This window comes from Lontra canadensis, unplaced genomic scaffold, assembly GCF_010015895.1.
Source record: "Lontra canadensis isolate GAN:19392208 unplaced genomic scaffold, GSC_riverotter_1.0 scaffold8, whole genome shotgun sequence".
In the NCBI taxonomy this organism is placed as follows: Eukaryota; Metazoa; Chordata; class Mammalia; order Carnivora; family Mustelidae; genus Lontra; species Lontra canadensis.
This window is the reverse complement of record NW_022631002.1, coordinates 76,847-94,769: the sequence shown is the minus strand read 5'-3', so window position 1 is coordinate 94,769 and position 17,923 is coordinate 76,847. Positions and strand designations below refer to the sequence as shown.

Here is a 17,923-nt window from a genome sequence, read left to right as displayed (position 1 = left end):
ACTCATAGAGCCCAGGAACTGCCGTGGCCTTAGCCATGCTGGTGCTGACTTTATTGAGCCTGAGACTCAGCTGCTACTGAAGAGGGCGGGTCAGACTCCCCTCAGGGAGCATAACTGCTGCCCTCTCTTGGGGTGCCTCAGGGAGCTGTTGGGATGGCATCGATGCTCACAGGCCAGCAGCTGGCCAGAGGCGATGGCTCGGCTGCTAGCTTCCCCGATACGTGGTGTAGGACCATGGACTCAGCAGCAGGGGCACGTGGAATCTGTGGGTCTCGTTGGTGATGCTGAAAACCACCTGAGAAGCAGAGAAGGCACCGGAAGAGAGTGAGGGGTCCGTATGCAGCACACAGGTAGCCCGGACCACGGGCTGGAGCCCCAGGAGCTAGCTGGAGCTCATGGAGAGTGGAAACCTGGCCAGGGCTGCGATGGGGCTGAATCCTCTTCAGGGAGAGCCATCGGCTCGAGGAACCCAAAGGATCTACCGTGAACAGTGTCAGCTGAGCGCCTCTGTCCTCAGGGGCTGAGTCACTTCTGGCCCTGTGCCCCACAGCCTTACCCGGGGACAGGGCAGGGACGGGTGTGTTGTGGTAAAGGCCCTGGATACCTTTCTTCTGGGAGCTCAAAGCAGGTGAACTCACTGTCACACCCTAACCCTGGGAGAGGTGGGAGGGGTGGGTGCAGCCTGCCCCTGGCAGGAAGCCGGGGATCACGGGCCTCCACGCCGGGCGCTCACCTCCACGTATGGGTAGAAGCTCTCCTGGCCCCTCTCCTTCCAATAGCCCTCGGTGTCAAAGGACAGCTTGTAGGTGCCTGCTTTCATCGGGCCTGGTGGCAGGAGCCCCGGGCAGCGGCCATCCGAGTTGGTGTAGCTGGGGAAAATGGAGGGAGGGATTGGGGAGGAGTCGCCCCTGCCTCGTTCTCTAGGGTCTGCATGGCCAGTGGCCTCGGACACCCCCAGAGCAGGACACAGTCCGGGGCCCGGGGCTCTGGAGCAGCTCAGGGACACTGCACTGTCTTTTTAGATAGAACTCCAATACAGAGAAGCAGAAAAGTAAAAAAACAAACCAAACCTATTTTATAAGCAACAATCCCTTTATATTGGCATGTATTTTTTCCAGAATTTCTCTACACATAACTATGCTTGTTTGTAAACTTGCGAAAATACCCTAGAATGGATTGTATTATACATACTGTTTGATAACTTGTACTTTTCATTTAATACAGTGTGTGTGGCTTTTCTGGACCAGTAACTACACCCACACCCCAGCCGCATGGTGGCCTGTTTGTACTGCACAGAGTGTCCAGTGGAGGGCTCTGAGGGCCTGTCGCTCTGCTTACTGATTTATGTGCCCCCTCCCACCCCCCCGACCATCACCTCTGGAGAGCTCTGGCACCGTTCCCACCAGCTGTGATTTCAAGTTTCTGTCCTGTACCACAGTTTATTTGGGGGTTGGGAATGGGTCTCTGTGACTCCCCAGGGGACTCCATGGATTCTTTAAGGACCTGAGCGGGCCACTCAGATGGGACCTCGATGCCCAGTGTCGGTGATGGGCTGGGGATGAGCTGCATGCCCTCAGGCTCTGACCCTCTGGGGCCCAGCCACCCACTCCCACCAGCAGTGGGAGCCTGCCTCCTTCAAGAGGCTCACAGGGGCAGTCCCAGCGTGACCAGGCCGTGCCTGGGCTGGGCCCGTCCCCGCAGAACCTGAGCCTGGGGCTGGGGCCCAGGGCTGCCAGGCGAGGCATGGGATGCCAGTGTTTACTTGCCTCTTGCTGCCTCAGTTTCCCCATCTATAAAAGGGGTAGTTATAGGGCCTGCCCTCGGGCTGGAGTGAGAATAAGAAGAGAAGTAAAGGGCCCAGCGTGTGGCCTGGCACAAGGTTACCTGTTAACCACGGTGACAATGAGGCCTTTAGGTTACACCTTGGGCCTGAGCCAGCCCTGCCCTCAGGGAGAGGCGCTGGGGGTGTGAGGCCAAGGGGACCATAGCCCAGTGGTCAGCAACACCATCTGACCTCAGTGCCCACACTCACTGGCTGGCTGCGTTCTTCTTGTCCCCTGGCTGGACTCAGGTCCTGTCCAGACCTCAAGCCTACCTTTTCCTCAGGTCGGTCCAGTGCTGGCCCTGGTCCTCAAGCCTGGACAGACAGAGACAGAGGCCCTGGGCGGGAAGCCCTGAGGTGGTGTCCAGTACGTGTGTGGTCAGTGGGCTGCTGCTGGGCTCCATACCTCTGCCCTGTGCCGTGAGAGAGGGACAGGAGTAAGCACTAGGGTCCAGCCTTGTGTCCACAGTGGCCTGGAGATGGCAGGCCTAGAGTCAACAGCCGGCTGCTGGACCCTGGAGGTGGGGGGCGGGCGGTGCCCAGGAGTTGCTGAGTCAACCGCGGAAGGCTGTGCGGCTGACACACTGGAAAACAGTTGATAAACAAGGCCGGCCAGCCCCTCACCGCCCCACACTAACTCCTACTGGGACCCCCTCCCCTCCACCCAGGCAATGGAGGGCGTCTCCGCACAGAGGGCCCCCTTCCAGCGGGTCCCAGCAGTGGGTGGCCAGCCCCGGGGTGCTCGTTCTCCCGGGGTCCAGCTCTCTGTCCGCCCCCCGCTCCAGGGTCACCCGGGACCTTAGCCCCCGGCCGCTGTTGACGAGCCAGGAGCCCCGCGTCCGGGCCTGCCCCCTACCTCCGAGGAGCCCAGGTGTCGCTGGAGCGCCCGCAGTCTCGGAGCGGCCCGCATCCGTCCCCCCACCCCGAGCGGGAGCTGGTCCCGGGGCGCAGACACCTCCCCGCGCCCGCCCTTGGCCGGCGCCTGGCCCCTCCCAGGGCCGAAGAGCCACGTGTCCGACCAGACCCAGGTTGGGGGGCGCGTCCCTCTGGCGGGGAGGGCGGCTCCACCTCGGGGTCCTCCTGCGGTGTCTCAAGGGCTTCGCTGCATGGCTGGGGGTGGGGGCGACAGGGGCGCACACACCTGCGGGGGCCGCGGAGGCTCCTCCCAGGGCCGGAAGTGGAGTTGAGGGCACCTGCGGGGGGTGGGGCTGGGGGCGGGGCTGGGGCGGGGCTGGGCGGTCCGTGGGGGGTGGGGTCGGTCGGGACCCAGGGCGCAGGGCCCGGAGGTCGCCTGCGCGCGGGATCCCGACTGCCCACCACGACTCCCAGTGCTCCGTTTTGTGTTTTGTTTGTTCCTCCCCTTCCCCGGGGCAGTTACGGTTTCCACGGAAGCCCCGCAGAGGGCCGGGTGGGCTTTGCCGGTCTGGCTGCCCCGAGAGACCACGCGGTGGTGCCTCGGTGTCCTCTCCTCCCAGGCTGAGATGCGGGTCCGCGCTCTCCCCCAGCCCAGGGAGGCTCTGCACGCCGCCGGGTTCAGGCCTGGGCTACGGCGTCGGGAGGACAGGGGCAGCCGAGCACCCAGAGTACACGTGGGACGTCTTAGGTAAGGTAAGTGGTGAAGGGCAGCTGTTACGCCTAAAATCTGGGAAGGTCGGCACCACCGTCTTGGTCGGCCGGTTATGCTGCTCCGGGGATGGGAGCTGTTTTCTTCCTGCCCAAGTGCATTGTCTGACTCCTGGGTGGTGAGCAGGGACCACGTGGAGGTCACGCCACAGACCCCTCCAGGGCAGGGAAGGGGACCCTCGGAGCAAAGGTGGAAGTGTGCAGGCCTCGCCTACTCTGGAGGTGATTAAGAAACACCTATTTGAGATTTACAGGCAAGTGATGTGTGGGTGGGATTACGTTTATAGTAGAGAACTGGGAACAGACGCTCACCCCTGTTTTTGCAAACACCCACGGGTACAGGAGACAAGAAACAACCGGACTGTCTGCCCTGGGGACAATTAAATCAATGAGCCCTTGTCAAGGACCAGCATGTCCTGCAGTCCATGAAAAAGACTGAGGCCCATCTGTGTGTAAAGCGAACAGTGTCCTGGGGTGGCGAGGAGGTGGAGACGAGTGTGGCGGCCTGGGTGTCCACAGTGTGACCCTGTGTGTGCTCAGCTTCTACTACATTACAAAGATTTGCTCCCTTATTCCTCACGACAGCTTCATGACGTCACTGGTGTTATCCCCATTTTCTAGAGGGGGCACAGGGAAGCTCTGTGTTAGGGTATTTTCTAGAATGATGCACAGAAGACTACACTAGTGACCGCCTCTGGGATGAGCACTTGTGGACGGGCTTAGCTCTTGCCCCTGTAACTCCCTTGCTAGAAGCATGATAGTCTCCGGCCCAGGAGAGAACTCAGTGGTTGGGAGAGAGGGTGGGAGAGCAGGGAATTGTCACAATTCCTTCCAGAGCCTCTCTGGGGCCTACCTCCCAATCCCGTACCCACCAGGCAGAACGGCAGTGTTTCGGGTCCCTGCCCCTTTCACAGGAGACTTGAGGCCATCAGCCCTCTCTGAGGAACAGGAATATTGCCAGGACATTGCGGACTCTGGACACTTCTCTAATGAGAAGATGGCAAGGTTTCTTTTGGCAGCTATAGGCAAATTAAAATAAAGAGCTTCTTCTTCAAGACCCTTACCTATCAGAAGATTATCACAAGAAGTATTTAAATAGCCCATCTTTGGAGTCAAAACAAAGTTACAGTAAAATATGAAAACACTTAAAAATGATAAAAACATTTGCAGTGTGAGTGTTAACACCTCGAGTCAGTGCCCCATGTTTCAGTGGAAGGTCCTGGTGCCCTGTACTCACAGCTGGGAGCTCTGGTCCCCTCTGGCAGGTGGAAAGGCAGTGCGAGTCTGCTGTTGGGCCATCTGGGTCCGAGAAAGTGAGGAGAAGCGTCCCGGTGCCCGTGGCAGGAGGTTGCCCTATGGAAGGAGCGAGATGGAAGAGGTCAGACCCCACAAATGTGCGAGCTGCCGTGTTTCCTCCAGCTTAGATGCTGTCTCATGAGGTCAGTGTCCCTCTGGTGCCCCTCCCCATGGACCGCTCACGGCTCGCTGAGCCACCCGGGAAAGAGTCTGCTTCATCTTACCATTTACCTCTAATCTAACCGCAAACACAGCTTCTCCGCTGAACCCCCAGTCCTCCCTGGGTCCTCAGGCCTGGGTCTGGTCTGGCACCGTCTGCCAGGGGCTGGTGGTCCCAGGTAAGGTCATCTGAGCACGGTGTTCTGAGAGTGTGTGTGTGAGTGTGACAGTGCGTGTGAGTGTGTATGACTGAGTGTGTGTGTGTGAGCCTGTGTGCTCTGTGTGAATGTGAGTGTCGCCTGTGGGCATGGAAATGGATATCTGTCCAAGGGGCGAGCGTGTGACACAGCACCATATGTGTGCCTTTGTCCCCTAGGGTGTCTGGGGGCAGACTTGCTCCTCTCCTCCCCGTGCTGATGGTGCTGTGGCCCCCAGTGCCCTTCACTGTGGTGGAGCCACCAGGCTGGACCCCTGGAGTGATTCCGCTCGGAGGCCCAGACAGCCTTGCTCAAGTCCTTTCTTGCCCCCTGGGATGCTGGTTGGATCATTTCGTGTCCTAAAGTCTGTGTTTTCATGGATGAAACAGGTGAGACAATATGGTGGGTCCTCTTGAGTTTCTGGTGGACATGAGTCGAGACGATGTACACACAGCTTAGCCCCAACGTGGAGCTTAGCATGGATCAGAGTGTTTGTGTGGCGGAGGGAAACCTTCAGGCCCTTACCATCGTCCACAGCTATGACAATGGCCGAAAATGTGTGGTTCTCCATGTCATCGTTGTGCAGACTGGCTCGAGTGGAAATGACGCCTGTTTCTGAGTTGATGTGTAGCCAACGGCTTGGGCTGTCCCACATCTGGTACCTGAAATGCATAAACCCCCATTCCTAGAGGGCTGGGACCACGTGTCCCTCAACCACCCTTGCGATCAGGTGCTGAGAAATTTAAGTCTTCCTCTGGCTTGTTCTCCGGAGATGTGGCTGAATTTCAGCCCTGGGTGCCTTGAGCAACCCTGAGCGAGGGCAGCAGGCCATGTTGCACCCATGATCCTACCTGATTCTCTGACCCTGGAGGCTGTCTGGGTCCTGGGCCCTGTATGATGTGATTTCCTGGCCCACAACCACATCCTTGGGCACTTCCACCGTCTTTATTGGAGGCACAAAGACAGGGGCCTCATTCATGTCCAGCACGTCCACAGTGACGGTCGCTGTGGCTGTGGGGAGAGACGGTGCCAAGGTCCCGGTGTTCGCCACTGTCACGTAGAGGATGTATCGCTGTGTGGCCTCAAAATCCAAGCCCTGAGGAACACAGCAGAGGAGTATCAGGTTCTGGGGACTTGGCTGGCCTGCGAGAGAGCACAGGCCCTGGCCTGTGGCCCTGGCCTGTCCCAAGGGCAGGTCACCGCCTGGGATAGCAGGACAGGAGTGGCCGTGGTTGAGGCCCCCCACGCTGAGCTGGCTCACAGGGACTTAGCAGAGCCATGGAGAGGCAGACTCTGGTTAAGATCTCGGCTCTGCCGTTGGTGGCGCAGCCCAAGCAGGTGACCTTGCTTCTCCAAGCCTCAGTTTACCCACCATCAAACGTCTGTGATTGCAGCAACTTCCCTGCTGGAGCTGGTGTGAAAATTGAGTGTGAGGACAGAAATGTCCTGCGGCACTTACCGAGACCTTGTGGTTGCTGTGTTATTATCCTCAGACTTGTGAGAGGCTAGTGGGCCCTGAGCAGCATTCTCCGAGGGCATCCCCAGGTGGCTGGGCCAGGGGTCAGCTGGAACCAGACCCATCTGATGGAGGCCCTGGCCCCAGACAGGCATGTGGTTATCCCCAGGGGTCCCCTCGCTCCCCAGCACCAGGTAAGACGCAGATTGGTATGTAGATGTCCTGGGATGTGCCCATGGTGGAATTCTTGGATTTTAGCCTTTCTGTCCCCCAGGCCAGTCTAAATGCTGCCTTTGGCCTTCTCCGTGTTTATTCTAAGTGTCCCAGGATTCTGGGGCCAAAAAAGCCCATTTGGAACAAATAGCAGCCAAGTGCCTATGCTCCCCACCCCCCGCCTTCTGAGAAAAACCCCTCAGCCCAGCAGAGGTTCCTAAGGTCCTTAAGGTTCCCCTTCCCCCATGACTCCCTCCCTCCCCGCCGTCTTCTCGTTTCTCTCTCTCTGACCATTCATCTTAGGTTTGCAGATGGTTCCAGGCCCCCCTGCCCACTCTGAAGATCGCCTTCACTCTGGGGACCTGGCTTCCTGCCTTCAGGAGTCAACCAGCAGCTTCCAGGCCAAGCAAAGTCTCCACGTGCGTCTCAGATGAGACGATGCCAGGGCGTTGCTCAGAAGGACCCGGGGGCCTGAGCCCCTTTGTTTGTGAGACCCCTCTTCTCTCCCCACTTTCCATCCCACCATCCCCCCTCAGCACCCTCAGGGTCCCTCCCACTTTGGGGGGAACCCAAATGAAGACACATGTCCCAGTTAAGCTCTATGGAATCATCCTCGGTTAGTCTTTTTCTGGGAGAAAACAGTTACTTAGGCAGCACTTCTGAGGTAGGTCCGGGGCGATCGTGCGGCCCGGGGGACACAAGGACCAGAGAGGACCACTGGCGCAGCAGGAAGCCCTCCCTGGGCAGCTGCTCTCCTGGGTGGAGAGCGTAGTGTGTGCTCCATACCTGTGCCAGAACTACGGGGTCACAGCAGCCCCCTCCTTGGAGCTCACACCCACCTTGGCCGTTTTCAAAAGGCCGTCATTGGTCTTGGGGTCTGTGGTGACAGTGAAGAGGCGGGCTCTGTCATTCAGGATGGAGAACACCGCCTTCCATGCGGGGGAGCCCGGGGTGTCTGCGTCCTTCACTTTTAGCCTCACTATCCCGGCGCCCACCTTGTTCTCAAACACCTGGCCCACGTACTGCAAGGGAAAGACAGAAGCCCTCGTCCCTGGTGTCCCGTGTGGGGCCTCGGGAAACCCACAGCCTGGGCCGGCCTCGCTGAGTCCACGGTTCTCCAGCAGGAGGGGCCACAGTGGAGGATCCCCTCTTCAAGCGGCATCTGTTGGCTAGAGCCAAGTGCCAGCAAAGGCCCCGCTTCAGGCTACGGACATAGGCAACGGGGCTCTGACAGCTGGGTGTCTGTCTTCACCCTGGAGTCAAGGGGCTGGAAAGCTGACCCCACGACGCCCAGGCTCCGGCAGCTCCGGTCCCAGGTGGGCATCAGCTGAGGGGCATGGGTGCCCGGGGCCAAGGGCAGCTGCCCCGGACTCTGATCCCAGGGGCAGCCACGGTCGTGGGGACTAGCAGGAAGTGGGGCCTGGAGTAGCTCCTCCCGCCTGTCCCCTGCCCCTCCCTGTCAGGTCCTTTCCGACTCAGTCTCCAGAGGGAGCAAGTGTCTCTATCATTAAGTCCGGCCTGTGTGACTGTCAGGGGAGCTCCCACTGAGACAGCTGCCAGGCTCCAGCGAGCCTCTGACCCCAGTCCCTCAGGAGCAAGGCCGGCTTCACTGGTCACGACTGTTCAGGTGATGGCAGAATTCCGACAGCAGCCTCTCGTTTCAGCTGCAGGGGATGCAGCCGCGTGACTCTGCCTCGAACAGGATGGGGCTGCAGGTGGCTGATAAGGAAATGTCCCGTGGAGGAAGGGACACGGTGAGTGTGCAGATAAGCCCGGGGAGACTGAGTCTGGCTACAGAGGGAGAACTGAGGACAGGCAGAAAGTGGGACAGAGAGAGTGAGGGAGAGGGACAGACAGACAAGGTGGCCTGACTCCTAGCGGTTTCCAGACCCTGCTTCCCACCCCTCGTATAGCTCAGCTGCACCCCAAACCCCTCCTGTTTCTTTCTTCTTCTTTTTTTTTTTTTAAAGGTTTTATTCATTTGACGGAGATCACAAGCAGGCAGAGAGGCAGTCAGAGAGAGAGGAGGAAGCAGGCTCCCCCCTGAGCAGAGAGCCCGATGTGGGACTCATCCCAGGGCCCTGGGATCATGACCTGAGCCGAAGACAGAGGCCTTAACCCACTGAGCCACCCAGGCGCCCCACCCCTCCTGTTTCTTTACGACAAATCCCCTCTATCCTTTACTTATCCAAACGTGCTGTATCCCCTTTTTCTGAAGAATCCTTGAGTTGGTTCCTGCCCTCTGGGCCTAGGGGCTCTGCATTCTTACCCCATGAGATCTAGGGGGCTCCCAGCCAGAGACAGAGCCCCTTTCCCGGCTGCAGGGCAGTCCCATCCCACCTGCGTCATGGACTCCGCCTTCCAGGTCGCTGCTGGCCGAGAGGGCTGCCCTTGGCCCAGGAGAGTGTGACCCGTAGATGGGGAGGGTTCTAAGCTGCCGCCAGGCTACGGTCTGAATCCTGACACTGCTGCTCACACAGTGACAGACAGGTCACGAGGTGTCCGCTGGATCTGCCAGGACTCACCTGAGTGGGGCTGAAGATGGGAGGGCTGGGGTTGCTCTGGGTGACTGTGATCACGGCTGTTGTTGTGGAGCGTAGGCCCTCCCCTTGGAGGTCGGCAGCCTGGACCGTCAGGGTGTAGGCAGGCACGCTCTGCGGACAGGCACGCAGCAGTCAGTCCTGGGGTTCTCGAGGAAGGCTTGGATCCGCCCTGTGGCTACTTGGGAGTCAATATGGGACAGCAGAGGCAGCGAACCTGGAGGGCCCTCCAGTCCAGGAAGTGACCGGCTTCCAGGTCACTCGAGAGAGACCAAAGTCCCTGCCTTCTCCTTGGCTCCCCACGCACAGAAGCTCACTGTGCGCAAGTCAGATCATTCCCTCCCAAAGCCGACCCAGGAGGAAAGTTTCCTGGACTGGGATCTGTCAATATAATCCCCAGCACTAGGCATTTATGGGGCTAGTGCTTATGGGGGCATGATGCCAGTACATTTCTATTTTCACCAGAGAATGTAGTCTAGGTTTGTGGGAAACAGAGTCATTTCATTTCACTGGTTCCAGCAGGTGTCTTGTCGATCACATCTAATTTACCCCAGCGACTACGCCGGGGGCGCAAAGCCAGCCTGCCTGCACCAGCCCATGGACGCCTCTTCTTCTTTCTTTTCTTTTCCTTTTTTTTTTTTTTTTAAGATTTTATTTATTTATTTGACAGAGAGCGAGCACAAGCAGGGGAAGTGGCAGAGAGAGAGGGAGAAGGAGGCTCCCCGCTGAGCAGGGAGCCCGACGCGGGACTCGATCCCAGGACCCCTGGATCATGACCTGAGCCGAAGGCAGACGCTTCACCACGGAGCCCCCCAGGTGCCCCTGATAAATGCCTCTTCTGATTGGTTGGCTCATGTTCTAATTGGCCAGCCCTCAGTTCCGACTGGCTGGGAACGTGTTCTGGCTGGTGGGCTGGTGTTGGTTCTGACGGGCTGCTGCCCATGGCTTAGTGGCTGGGGCTCATGTACATGTAACTGCTGCCCCAGAGCCCCCCGAGGCCCCCTGACCTGTTGGTCCAGCCCAGTAGTGAGCACAGAGATGACTCCGGTGTCCCGGTTGATGGAGAACATGTTGGAGTGAGGCAGCGAGGGGTCCTGGCTGAGGATGGCATAGGCAATGTCTGCGTTGTATGTGTTCTCGTGGTCGTCCGCGTCCGTTACTGTGATTTGCATCACGGATGTTCCTGTGAGGACAGAGGGTAGACGAGTTGGTAACCTCAGCAGGTAACTGTGTTGTATTGGCTGGGCGATACAAGTTCGTATAGAAACCCAAAATTAAATGTGTTCCTTTTTTTTTTTTTTTAAAAGATTTTATTTATTTATTTGACAGAGAGAGATCACAAGTAGACGGAGAGGCAGGCAGAGAGAGAGAGAGAGAGAGAGAGAGAGAGAGAGGGAAGCAGGCTCCCCGCTGAGCAGAGAGCCCGATGCGGGACTCGATCCCAGGACCCCGAGATCATGACCTGAGCTGAAGGCAGCAGCTTAACCCACTGAGCCCCCCAGGCGCCCCAGTGTGTTTCTTTTTTAGTCTCTTCACTAAACAGGTGATAAAACTCCTTATCAAGGGATATAAGTTCTAGTTCAAATAATTCACCAAATTATTATAATAAATTCCAGGTGATTTGTTTACCTTTTCCATAAGTCCTTAGGGCATCTTTAAAAATTGTTGTATTTATTATTTTTGTTTTTAAACATTTATTTATTTTTTTTTACATAATGTCTACACCCAATGTGGGGCTCGACCTCATGACCTCAAGGCCCGAGGGTGAGAGCTGCTTTGCTCCATGGGCTGAGGCAGCCAGGCGCTCCAGGGCGTCTTTTGAACAATTTTTAAATTTCATTTAAGTTTTAATTTAAATTCCAGTTGGTTAACATATGGCGTAAGATTAGTTTCAAGTTTACGAGATAGTGATTCCTCACTCCCTCCCTCACCTGATGCTCATCAGGACACACGCACTCCTTCCTCCCCATCACCGGGTTCCCCAGCCCCCAGCCTTCCTCCTCTCTGGTGACCCTCTGGCTGTTCTCTTGAGTGAAGAGTGTGTTTCCTGGTTCGCCTCTCTTTCGGGTGTTTTCTGACATGGCTGTCATTGTGGGACCCTTGTCCCTCAGGTGCTGCCATTCTGTCAAGTGCTTGAGGGGGGGGAGGGGCTGTTTCCTATCTCATCTTTGCAGCTCTTCTCCTGCCTCCCTGTCCTCCCTCCTCCCCAGTCATTGTCAGGGAGTCCCTCCTGTTTGGACATTGGCCTCACGGCCGGAGCTGGAGCCAAGCACACGAGGCAGATGGAGAGAAGCATGAGGGGTGGGCAAAGGTGCATCCTCGTTGCCCGAGTGTGGTCTACTACGGTACCCTGAAACACATGTGTACCTCACGTGGGTGATTGGGGGCAGCTGGTGCTGGCGGGTGAGCTGGGGTTTGTTGGAGGACAAGGCAGCACCAAGATAGAAAAGAAAGGGGGAAAAGAGGAAGAAAGCTTTAGTGGCAGCTACTGGTGGGCTGGGAGGGAGAAGAAAGCATCCATCACAATGCCCTTTCACGTGAAATACCTGTGACTTTTGGTTTCATTTATCTATAGTCCCAGAGAATGAGGACCTCAACATTACCACAATGTCAGGTTGGAAGCTGTGGGCACAGGGGCTGTTGGCATCGCCTACAGTCATGTCTGGAGGTCTAACTCCTCAGTGGACAGTAAGAGCCAGCTGGAACCAGAGTGTCCCCTGGATCAAGTCAGGTTCTTGTTTGCAAGACCACAGGTTGGGAAATATGTGGGACAGTCCTCAGGGAGAAGTGGAAACTGACACAGAAAGGGGGTGTAGAGGGGACTGTGAGATGAGAAGGGCCACAGGGTAAGGGGAGCTCTGTCCAGGCAGTAGTTAGAGAGATGCTGAACCAGCAAAGGCAGACAGGACATAGAGACAGAAGTGAGGTGACCACTGGGCATCTCTGGGACTTCTGGGCCCAGGACCTTCTTGCTCTATGGCCCTTGTTGGCCCCTCCTCGTAGGATGCTCTCCGCCTGTAGCCCTCCCCAGGTCCAGCTCTCTTGAGGAAGCCTGAGAGCATCTCTGTTGCTTGAACATCACCCCCCTCCCTCAAAAGTCTGGGCAGTCCTTGATCTGTCTGTTCTAATCTCCAAGTGGGGCCCTTCCTGCACGGGAACCCGGGGTGCAGGTCACCGGGAAGGTGCCCTGGGCTGTTGGTACTTTGATTTCCCAGGTTCTTTACATTTTTCCTGTTATTATTGCCGTGCGTCACCAAAACCCTGCATTGTTCCAATTAACCTGGGTAGGCTCCTTCCATCACGGACCCCTCAAAGACCGCCTGGGTGAATTCCGGCCTGTTGTCATTCTGGTCTCTCACTGTGATCACAGTTTCCATCGGGTCCTCCACAGCATTCCCAGTCGAAGACACAGCATGAAGGAACAGCTGGAAAACAATAGAGGTGCAGCAGAGGCATGTGGGAGCCACCCTGGCCAGTGGGCACCTGTCCCACAGAAGGCCCATTGCAGCGACAGCCCCCTTTCTACCTTCATCTCGCATTTCAGTGCTCACAAGTCTGGGAAAGCAGCTCGCACTCCAGCCCCGGGGATGCCCCGAAAGTCTGCGTCTGTGTCTCCTCGGGTTTTTCTCCCGGCGATGCTCAGGACACAGTGCCAGCCATCATCCCACCTACCCTCTCCCTTTCCCACCGAAGGTGCCTCAGCTGGGCCTCCCATGCAGCTGGGTGGGACCACGAGGATTCGGCATTTGACTTCTGCGGCCTGTGCCCACCCTCCCTTCCCAGGCGCAGAAGGGGGACCTGCCTGGGAACTTGCTCGGACCCCCAAAGAGGGCAGTGTCCTCGAGAGGAGAGCAACCTGAGGCTTTGAGTCTCGGTTTCCCTCCGAGGGGTGTGGTGGAGAGTCTTCTGGACCGAACACCCCAGAGAGCTGTGTTTAAAGGGTGCTCAGCTAACAGGTGCTGAGAACTCACCCAGAACTAGATACCGTTCAAAGGGCTTCACGCATGCTAACCCAACAGCACAGGGAGGCTGAGGGGGTCACGACCACACCCAGACTACAACAGAACTCATTCTTTACTTTAAGTCCCTGATTCCTTCCCCTGCTCTGCCTGCCTCCCCGCTCTTCACTCTCCTGCACCTGGAATGTAACAGGGGCTCAAATATGGTCTCAGGCGTAACTTCAGAAATCCACGGGCTGTCTGAAACACCTAGAGAATGAGAGGGCTGCCTTGCCGCCAGCTCCCCGCTCCTGAGGCCACGTAGAAGACACTCACAACATAGTGGGATTCCTGCTCTCTGTCCAGGGGCCCCGTGACCTTGAGCCACCCTGTTTCTCTGTCCATGATGAACACGCCACGCGGAGGCTCGTCAGCGCCCCTGCCCGTGATGCTATAGAAAACCTGGATTTCCTTGTTCTTGTTCGATTTGACCTGAAGACAACACAGAAGCAGAAGAGCCAAGAAGGACCCCAGACCAGTGCCAACCCCTCTCCATAGGGAACCCCAGAACAAAACCAGAGCTCTCCCTTTGCACTACCTGAGCCACCGCTTTGGGGTACGGGCCTCTGTCATTCTCTGGGATGGAAATGGGAGGGACAACCCAGTCTCTCTTTTGCCTCCTGGGACCAAAGTGGGCACGAGGGAACGTCAGCACCTTCGTGTGGTGTCCAGAGGGGTTACCCTAGAAGGACAGGAGGTGAGGGGCCCTAGAACAGTCCAGTGCAATGAAGCCGGCCCTTGTAAACACCACACTGACCTGCTGGAGAGTCTTGTTGGCGTGCAGACCTTCCAGCAACAGCCCCAGCTTCTGCGGTATCTTGGGCGTCCCCTTACTGGAAGGCGTCCCATGGGCAAAGAGCTGCCAAGCCGATGGGAAGTAGGTTAAGGGCACAGGGGACAGGCTTTGGGATAGGGCCTGTGGACGGCCCAGATGTCAGCATTGTCCTGTTCTTCTCTGCCCCCTCCCCAGAAAACAAAGGCCTCCACCTCCATCATGGCCTCCAGGGTTTCCCATCACCTTCCTCTCTGGGGGAAGGCTGAGAGGGGGTGCCCTGTGACATCATGGGAAGGGTGAGGTGGCGTGAATGTCTTCTCCCTAAATCCCAGAGACCGGAGAACTTGTTTGAGCCCTGAATGCAGTGTGTGTTTTAATCTATACCAAAGCCGGGCCCCAAAACGGGTCTACAAACACTTTCTGGAAACACCTTTTGTGTCCAGCAGCAGGGGATTGGTTCAGCCACAGCCCAGTCCTGCTCATGATGTAACGGTGAAGACTGTAAGGAAGGCGCTCAAGACACTTCGTCAAGGGAAAGAGGCCTGTGAGAGAGGAAGGGGCTCGGCTGCTTTCCAGGGAAAATGCGCAGCGCCGAAGTGTGCATGGTTGTCTGTGTGCAAAGGACGGAAGGCTTTAGTGGGCTGTATTAATGTATGTTCCCCCAGACTAATAGAGTTATCATACTGGGTGCTTTTTATTTTCTGGATTTTCTTAAGTGTTAGAAACATAACAACTGGATATTATCAGAAAAACGCCCCAGGAGAGTTGCCATTAAGTATGAGAGCTTGCGAAGTGAGGTATTAAAGTGCGTGTACCAAAATGGTGCAGGATTTTTCTCTGGGTTTGGAGATTAACAGCCTCTTACATTAAAAAAAATATTGGGGCGCCTGGGTGGCTCAATGGGTTAAGCCTCTGCCTTCAGCTCAGGTTATGATCTCAGCGTCTTGGGATCGAGCCCCGCATCGGGCTCTCTGCTCAGTGGAGAGCCTGCTTCCCTCTCTCTCTCTGCCTACTTGTGATCTCTCTGTCAAATAAATAAATAAATAAATAAATAAAATCTTTAAAAAAATATAAAAAAAAAAAACTGCCTTTAGTACTTTTTAGTTTTAGTACTTTCAAACTTTGAGCAGTTTGAACTACTGTTTTTGTAAGTGGGCTGCACACCCAGTATAGAGTGCGGTGCGGGGCTTGAACTGCCCACCCTGAGATCAAGACCTGAGCTGAGATCAAGAGTCGGATGCTTAACTGACTGAGCTGCCAGGTGCTCCAAGCAGTCTGGTCTTTGAAGACAGCCCCTGAAGGGGACACTCCTTCCTCAGGGTAGTTCTCTACCTTGGTTCAGAGGCTGATTCCGGCTGGGCTCACAGGACCGGGGCCAGACCTGCGGCCAGACAAGGCAGAGTCCCGGGAGCAAATACACATTTATTCCATTTCAGACTGGCTGGCCATCATGTGTTGCTCGGGCCCTGGTTCGGCTTGTCCCCACCCCTGTAGTTGAGGGTGTTCTCACCATCCTGGTGAGTGACGCCCTCACCTGCCCATCTCTGGTCCCTGAGTAATCCGGCAGCATCCTTACCTGGGTGGCAGACAAGCAGAGCAGAAAGCAGGTGGCGCCGGCCATAGCTGTGGTGGAGCGGTGTGTGGTGGAGGCCACTGCCACACTGCCCTGTAGTCTCAGCTGCTGACGTCCTGTGGGCCAAGGACTATCGACCTGCCCGTCCTTGGCAATCCCAGTGTCAGGGGAGGGGCTGGGAAGCCGGCAGGTGCAGAGGCCAGCCCGTTGTCGCAGGAGGAGGACCTTGGCCTCAGCTAAGCACTTCTTGGCTGTCCACCAGGGCACGGAGACTCAGACTCCCGCCAATGTCAGCCCTTCCTCTGAGCCTTCTCTTCACAATGAGGATGATGGCTGCTACGCAGATGACACTTGGGCGGGGGTTCAAGGCCTAGCTCCTGCACACGAGGTGACCTGAGATTGTGTGAGGTCTTGAGGGCAAGGCTGAAGTCACCGTGGGCATTGTACGCTGCCATTTTCTCAGTACAGCTCAGCCCTGTTCGCTGAAGGGGGAACTGCACCAGGTCTGGCTGACAGGATGTGGGTTTGGGAGCCCTTCTTGGAGGCTGGTGGCCACCCTGGGAATGGGGTTTGTTGCTGAAGGGGAGGAAGAAGGAACAGACAGGCCTCTCCTCACCTTGAACTGCTCAGCCTCCCAGGGGGAATTCTACGTCAGTTCCGGGGGAAATGGAGGCAGGAATCACCTGGCACTGGGTGGTTTCTCCTCCCACTAGGTTCCAGGGCAGTTTCTCTGCTGGCATTACTGCGAACTCTGCTCCCTTGGCAAGGGCTCATGCAAAAGTCCCAGGACATGGAGGGTTAGGGGGATTTCTCAGCATACGCTGTGTTGGGAATGGAATCATCCCCTTTCCACTTCCCCTACAGGGAATGAAAGACCCCAATATGCACCTTCCTTTACAAAAGCATACAGGACTAGAGGAAATAGTAATCAATATTTATTGTTGAAATCCACACAGTTTATGTAGAGATTCTTGCAAAGCCCAGCACGGGGAGAGGGACAGAAGGGTCCCTATTCCAGGTCTGGGGTTTGGTGCCCCCCACGTGGCCCGCACTCCTTTTGGTATCTCCTGGGAGGGTTGAGGTTTGGAATTCAGCGTCCATGAAGCCATTCTAGCAGGAACTGGAATGAGCTCTTCTTCCTCAGAAGCAGGGAGGTCACTCTGGCAGGAGCGATGTGACAGTGGCCCTCATCTGTGTGCTTCCTAGAACACCATCGCCTCCTCTTTGCATTGGAAGTGAGTTCTGGTTCTAAGAAAAGCTGTCAGCACCCTCGAGTGCCCAGTAGTGGATGCAACATTCTTTGTGTTCACCTCCTGTCCTGCTACCTCCCACCTGTTGTGTCTGTGGGAATTCTGTGATCCCGGGGCGCTGCGGACCGTATATGTGAGTGGGAACAGCCAGGAATGGCCGATGCTGTGCATATCTTTCCTGCTCTGTTGTCCTTTCAGACTTTGCTTCCCATCCGTAAGTTTAAAGATAAAATAATTGAGAATTTCAAGATTGCCTCGGTTGTGCCTTAAACCATAGGGTTTGTGTTTATGCACTAGGGTTTGTGTTTATGCACAAACGCATTAAGCCAGCAGGGGCCCAGGGGTGAGGGAGGCATGCTGCAGAAACTGAGCACAGGCTTCGTGGGCGCTGCGTGTGGATGGGGCAGGGAGGGGCTCAGGGACTCACGGGGTGTCCATTTCCTACAGATGCGGAGCCCAGAGTCTGTTCTCAGCAAGGGGTGGGTGAGGGTCTGGTTTCACAGGTTACTGTCTGTACTGCCTGCCTGTGTTGCGGGGTTCTGAGCTGTCCAGGCTGGGTGGGGAGGGCAGTGGCCTGGAGGGAAATGGACCCCCCAGTTTGCACCCCTGACCTCACCCCTCCTTCTCAGGGTAGCTGAGTCTGTGCAGAGAAAGCAGTGGTACCTGACCAGCCCCTGATTCTGGCTCCCTGGCCCCTGGGCTCTCTCTGTCCTTCCCTGTGCAGCGCTAAGGCCGTTGAAGACATGGCCATTGAACGTTGCGTGAGAACAACAAAACGGGAGGGACTTGTGTTCTCAGCATCTCTGTGCTGGGTCGTGTCCGTGCTTACTCAGCTTGGACCATCCAGCCTGAAGGCTGGAGTCACCATTCCCATTCTTCAGATGATGAAACGGGCACACAGAAGTAGAGGATCTTGCCCTAAGTCACATGGCTGGTGAGGGCAGAGCTGAGACTCGAACCCACTCCAGTCTGGTATGGATTCTGTATGCTGTGCACAGGTGATGACAATCGCAAGGAGAGC

The 17,923-nt window shown here is 56.6% G+C and overlaps 2 protein-coding genes across 2 annotated transcripts in view; both read right to left on the bottom strand.

The window, feature by feature from the left end:
• Nucleotides 1–19: 19 nt before the first annotated feature.
• Nucleotides 20–15,759, bottom strand: LOC116865520 (cadherin-1-like). The gene is made up of 14 exons (XM_032853728.1): nt 15,656–15,759; nt 14,062–14,163; nt 13,843–13,986; nt 13,581–13,736; nt 12,587–12,731; nt 10,314–10,489; nt 9,292–9,420; nt 7,606–7,788; nt 5,949–6,193; nt 5,623–5,759; nt 4,683–4,798; nt 2,096–2,235; nt 734–869; nt 20–295 (listed from the first exon to the last, which is right to left on the bottom strand). Exons 1-14 carry the CDS (start codon nt 15,698–15,700, stop codon nt 206–208), a joined length of 1,944 nt encoding a protein of 647 aa, XP_032709619.1. The 5' UTR covers nt 15,701–15,759; the 3' UTR covers nt 20–205.
• A 125-nt stretch (nt 15,760–15,884) lies between these two features.
• Nucleotides 15,885–17,923, bottom strand: part of PRDM7 (PR/SET domain 7) — a 13,694-nt gene continuing 11,655 nt past the window's right edge. Inside the window, exon 10 of the mRNA XM_032854593.1 lies at nt 15,885–15,988. Within this exon, the coding sequence (XP_032710484.1) occupies nt 15,885–15,988 (104 nt within the window). The remainder of the gene's footprint in view (nt 15,989–17,923) is intronic.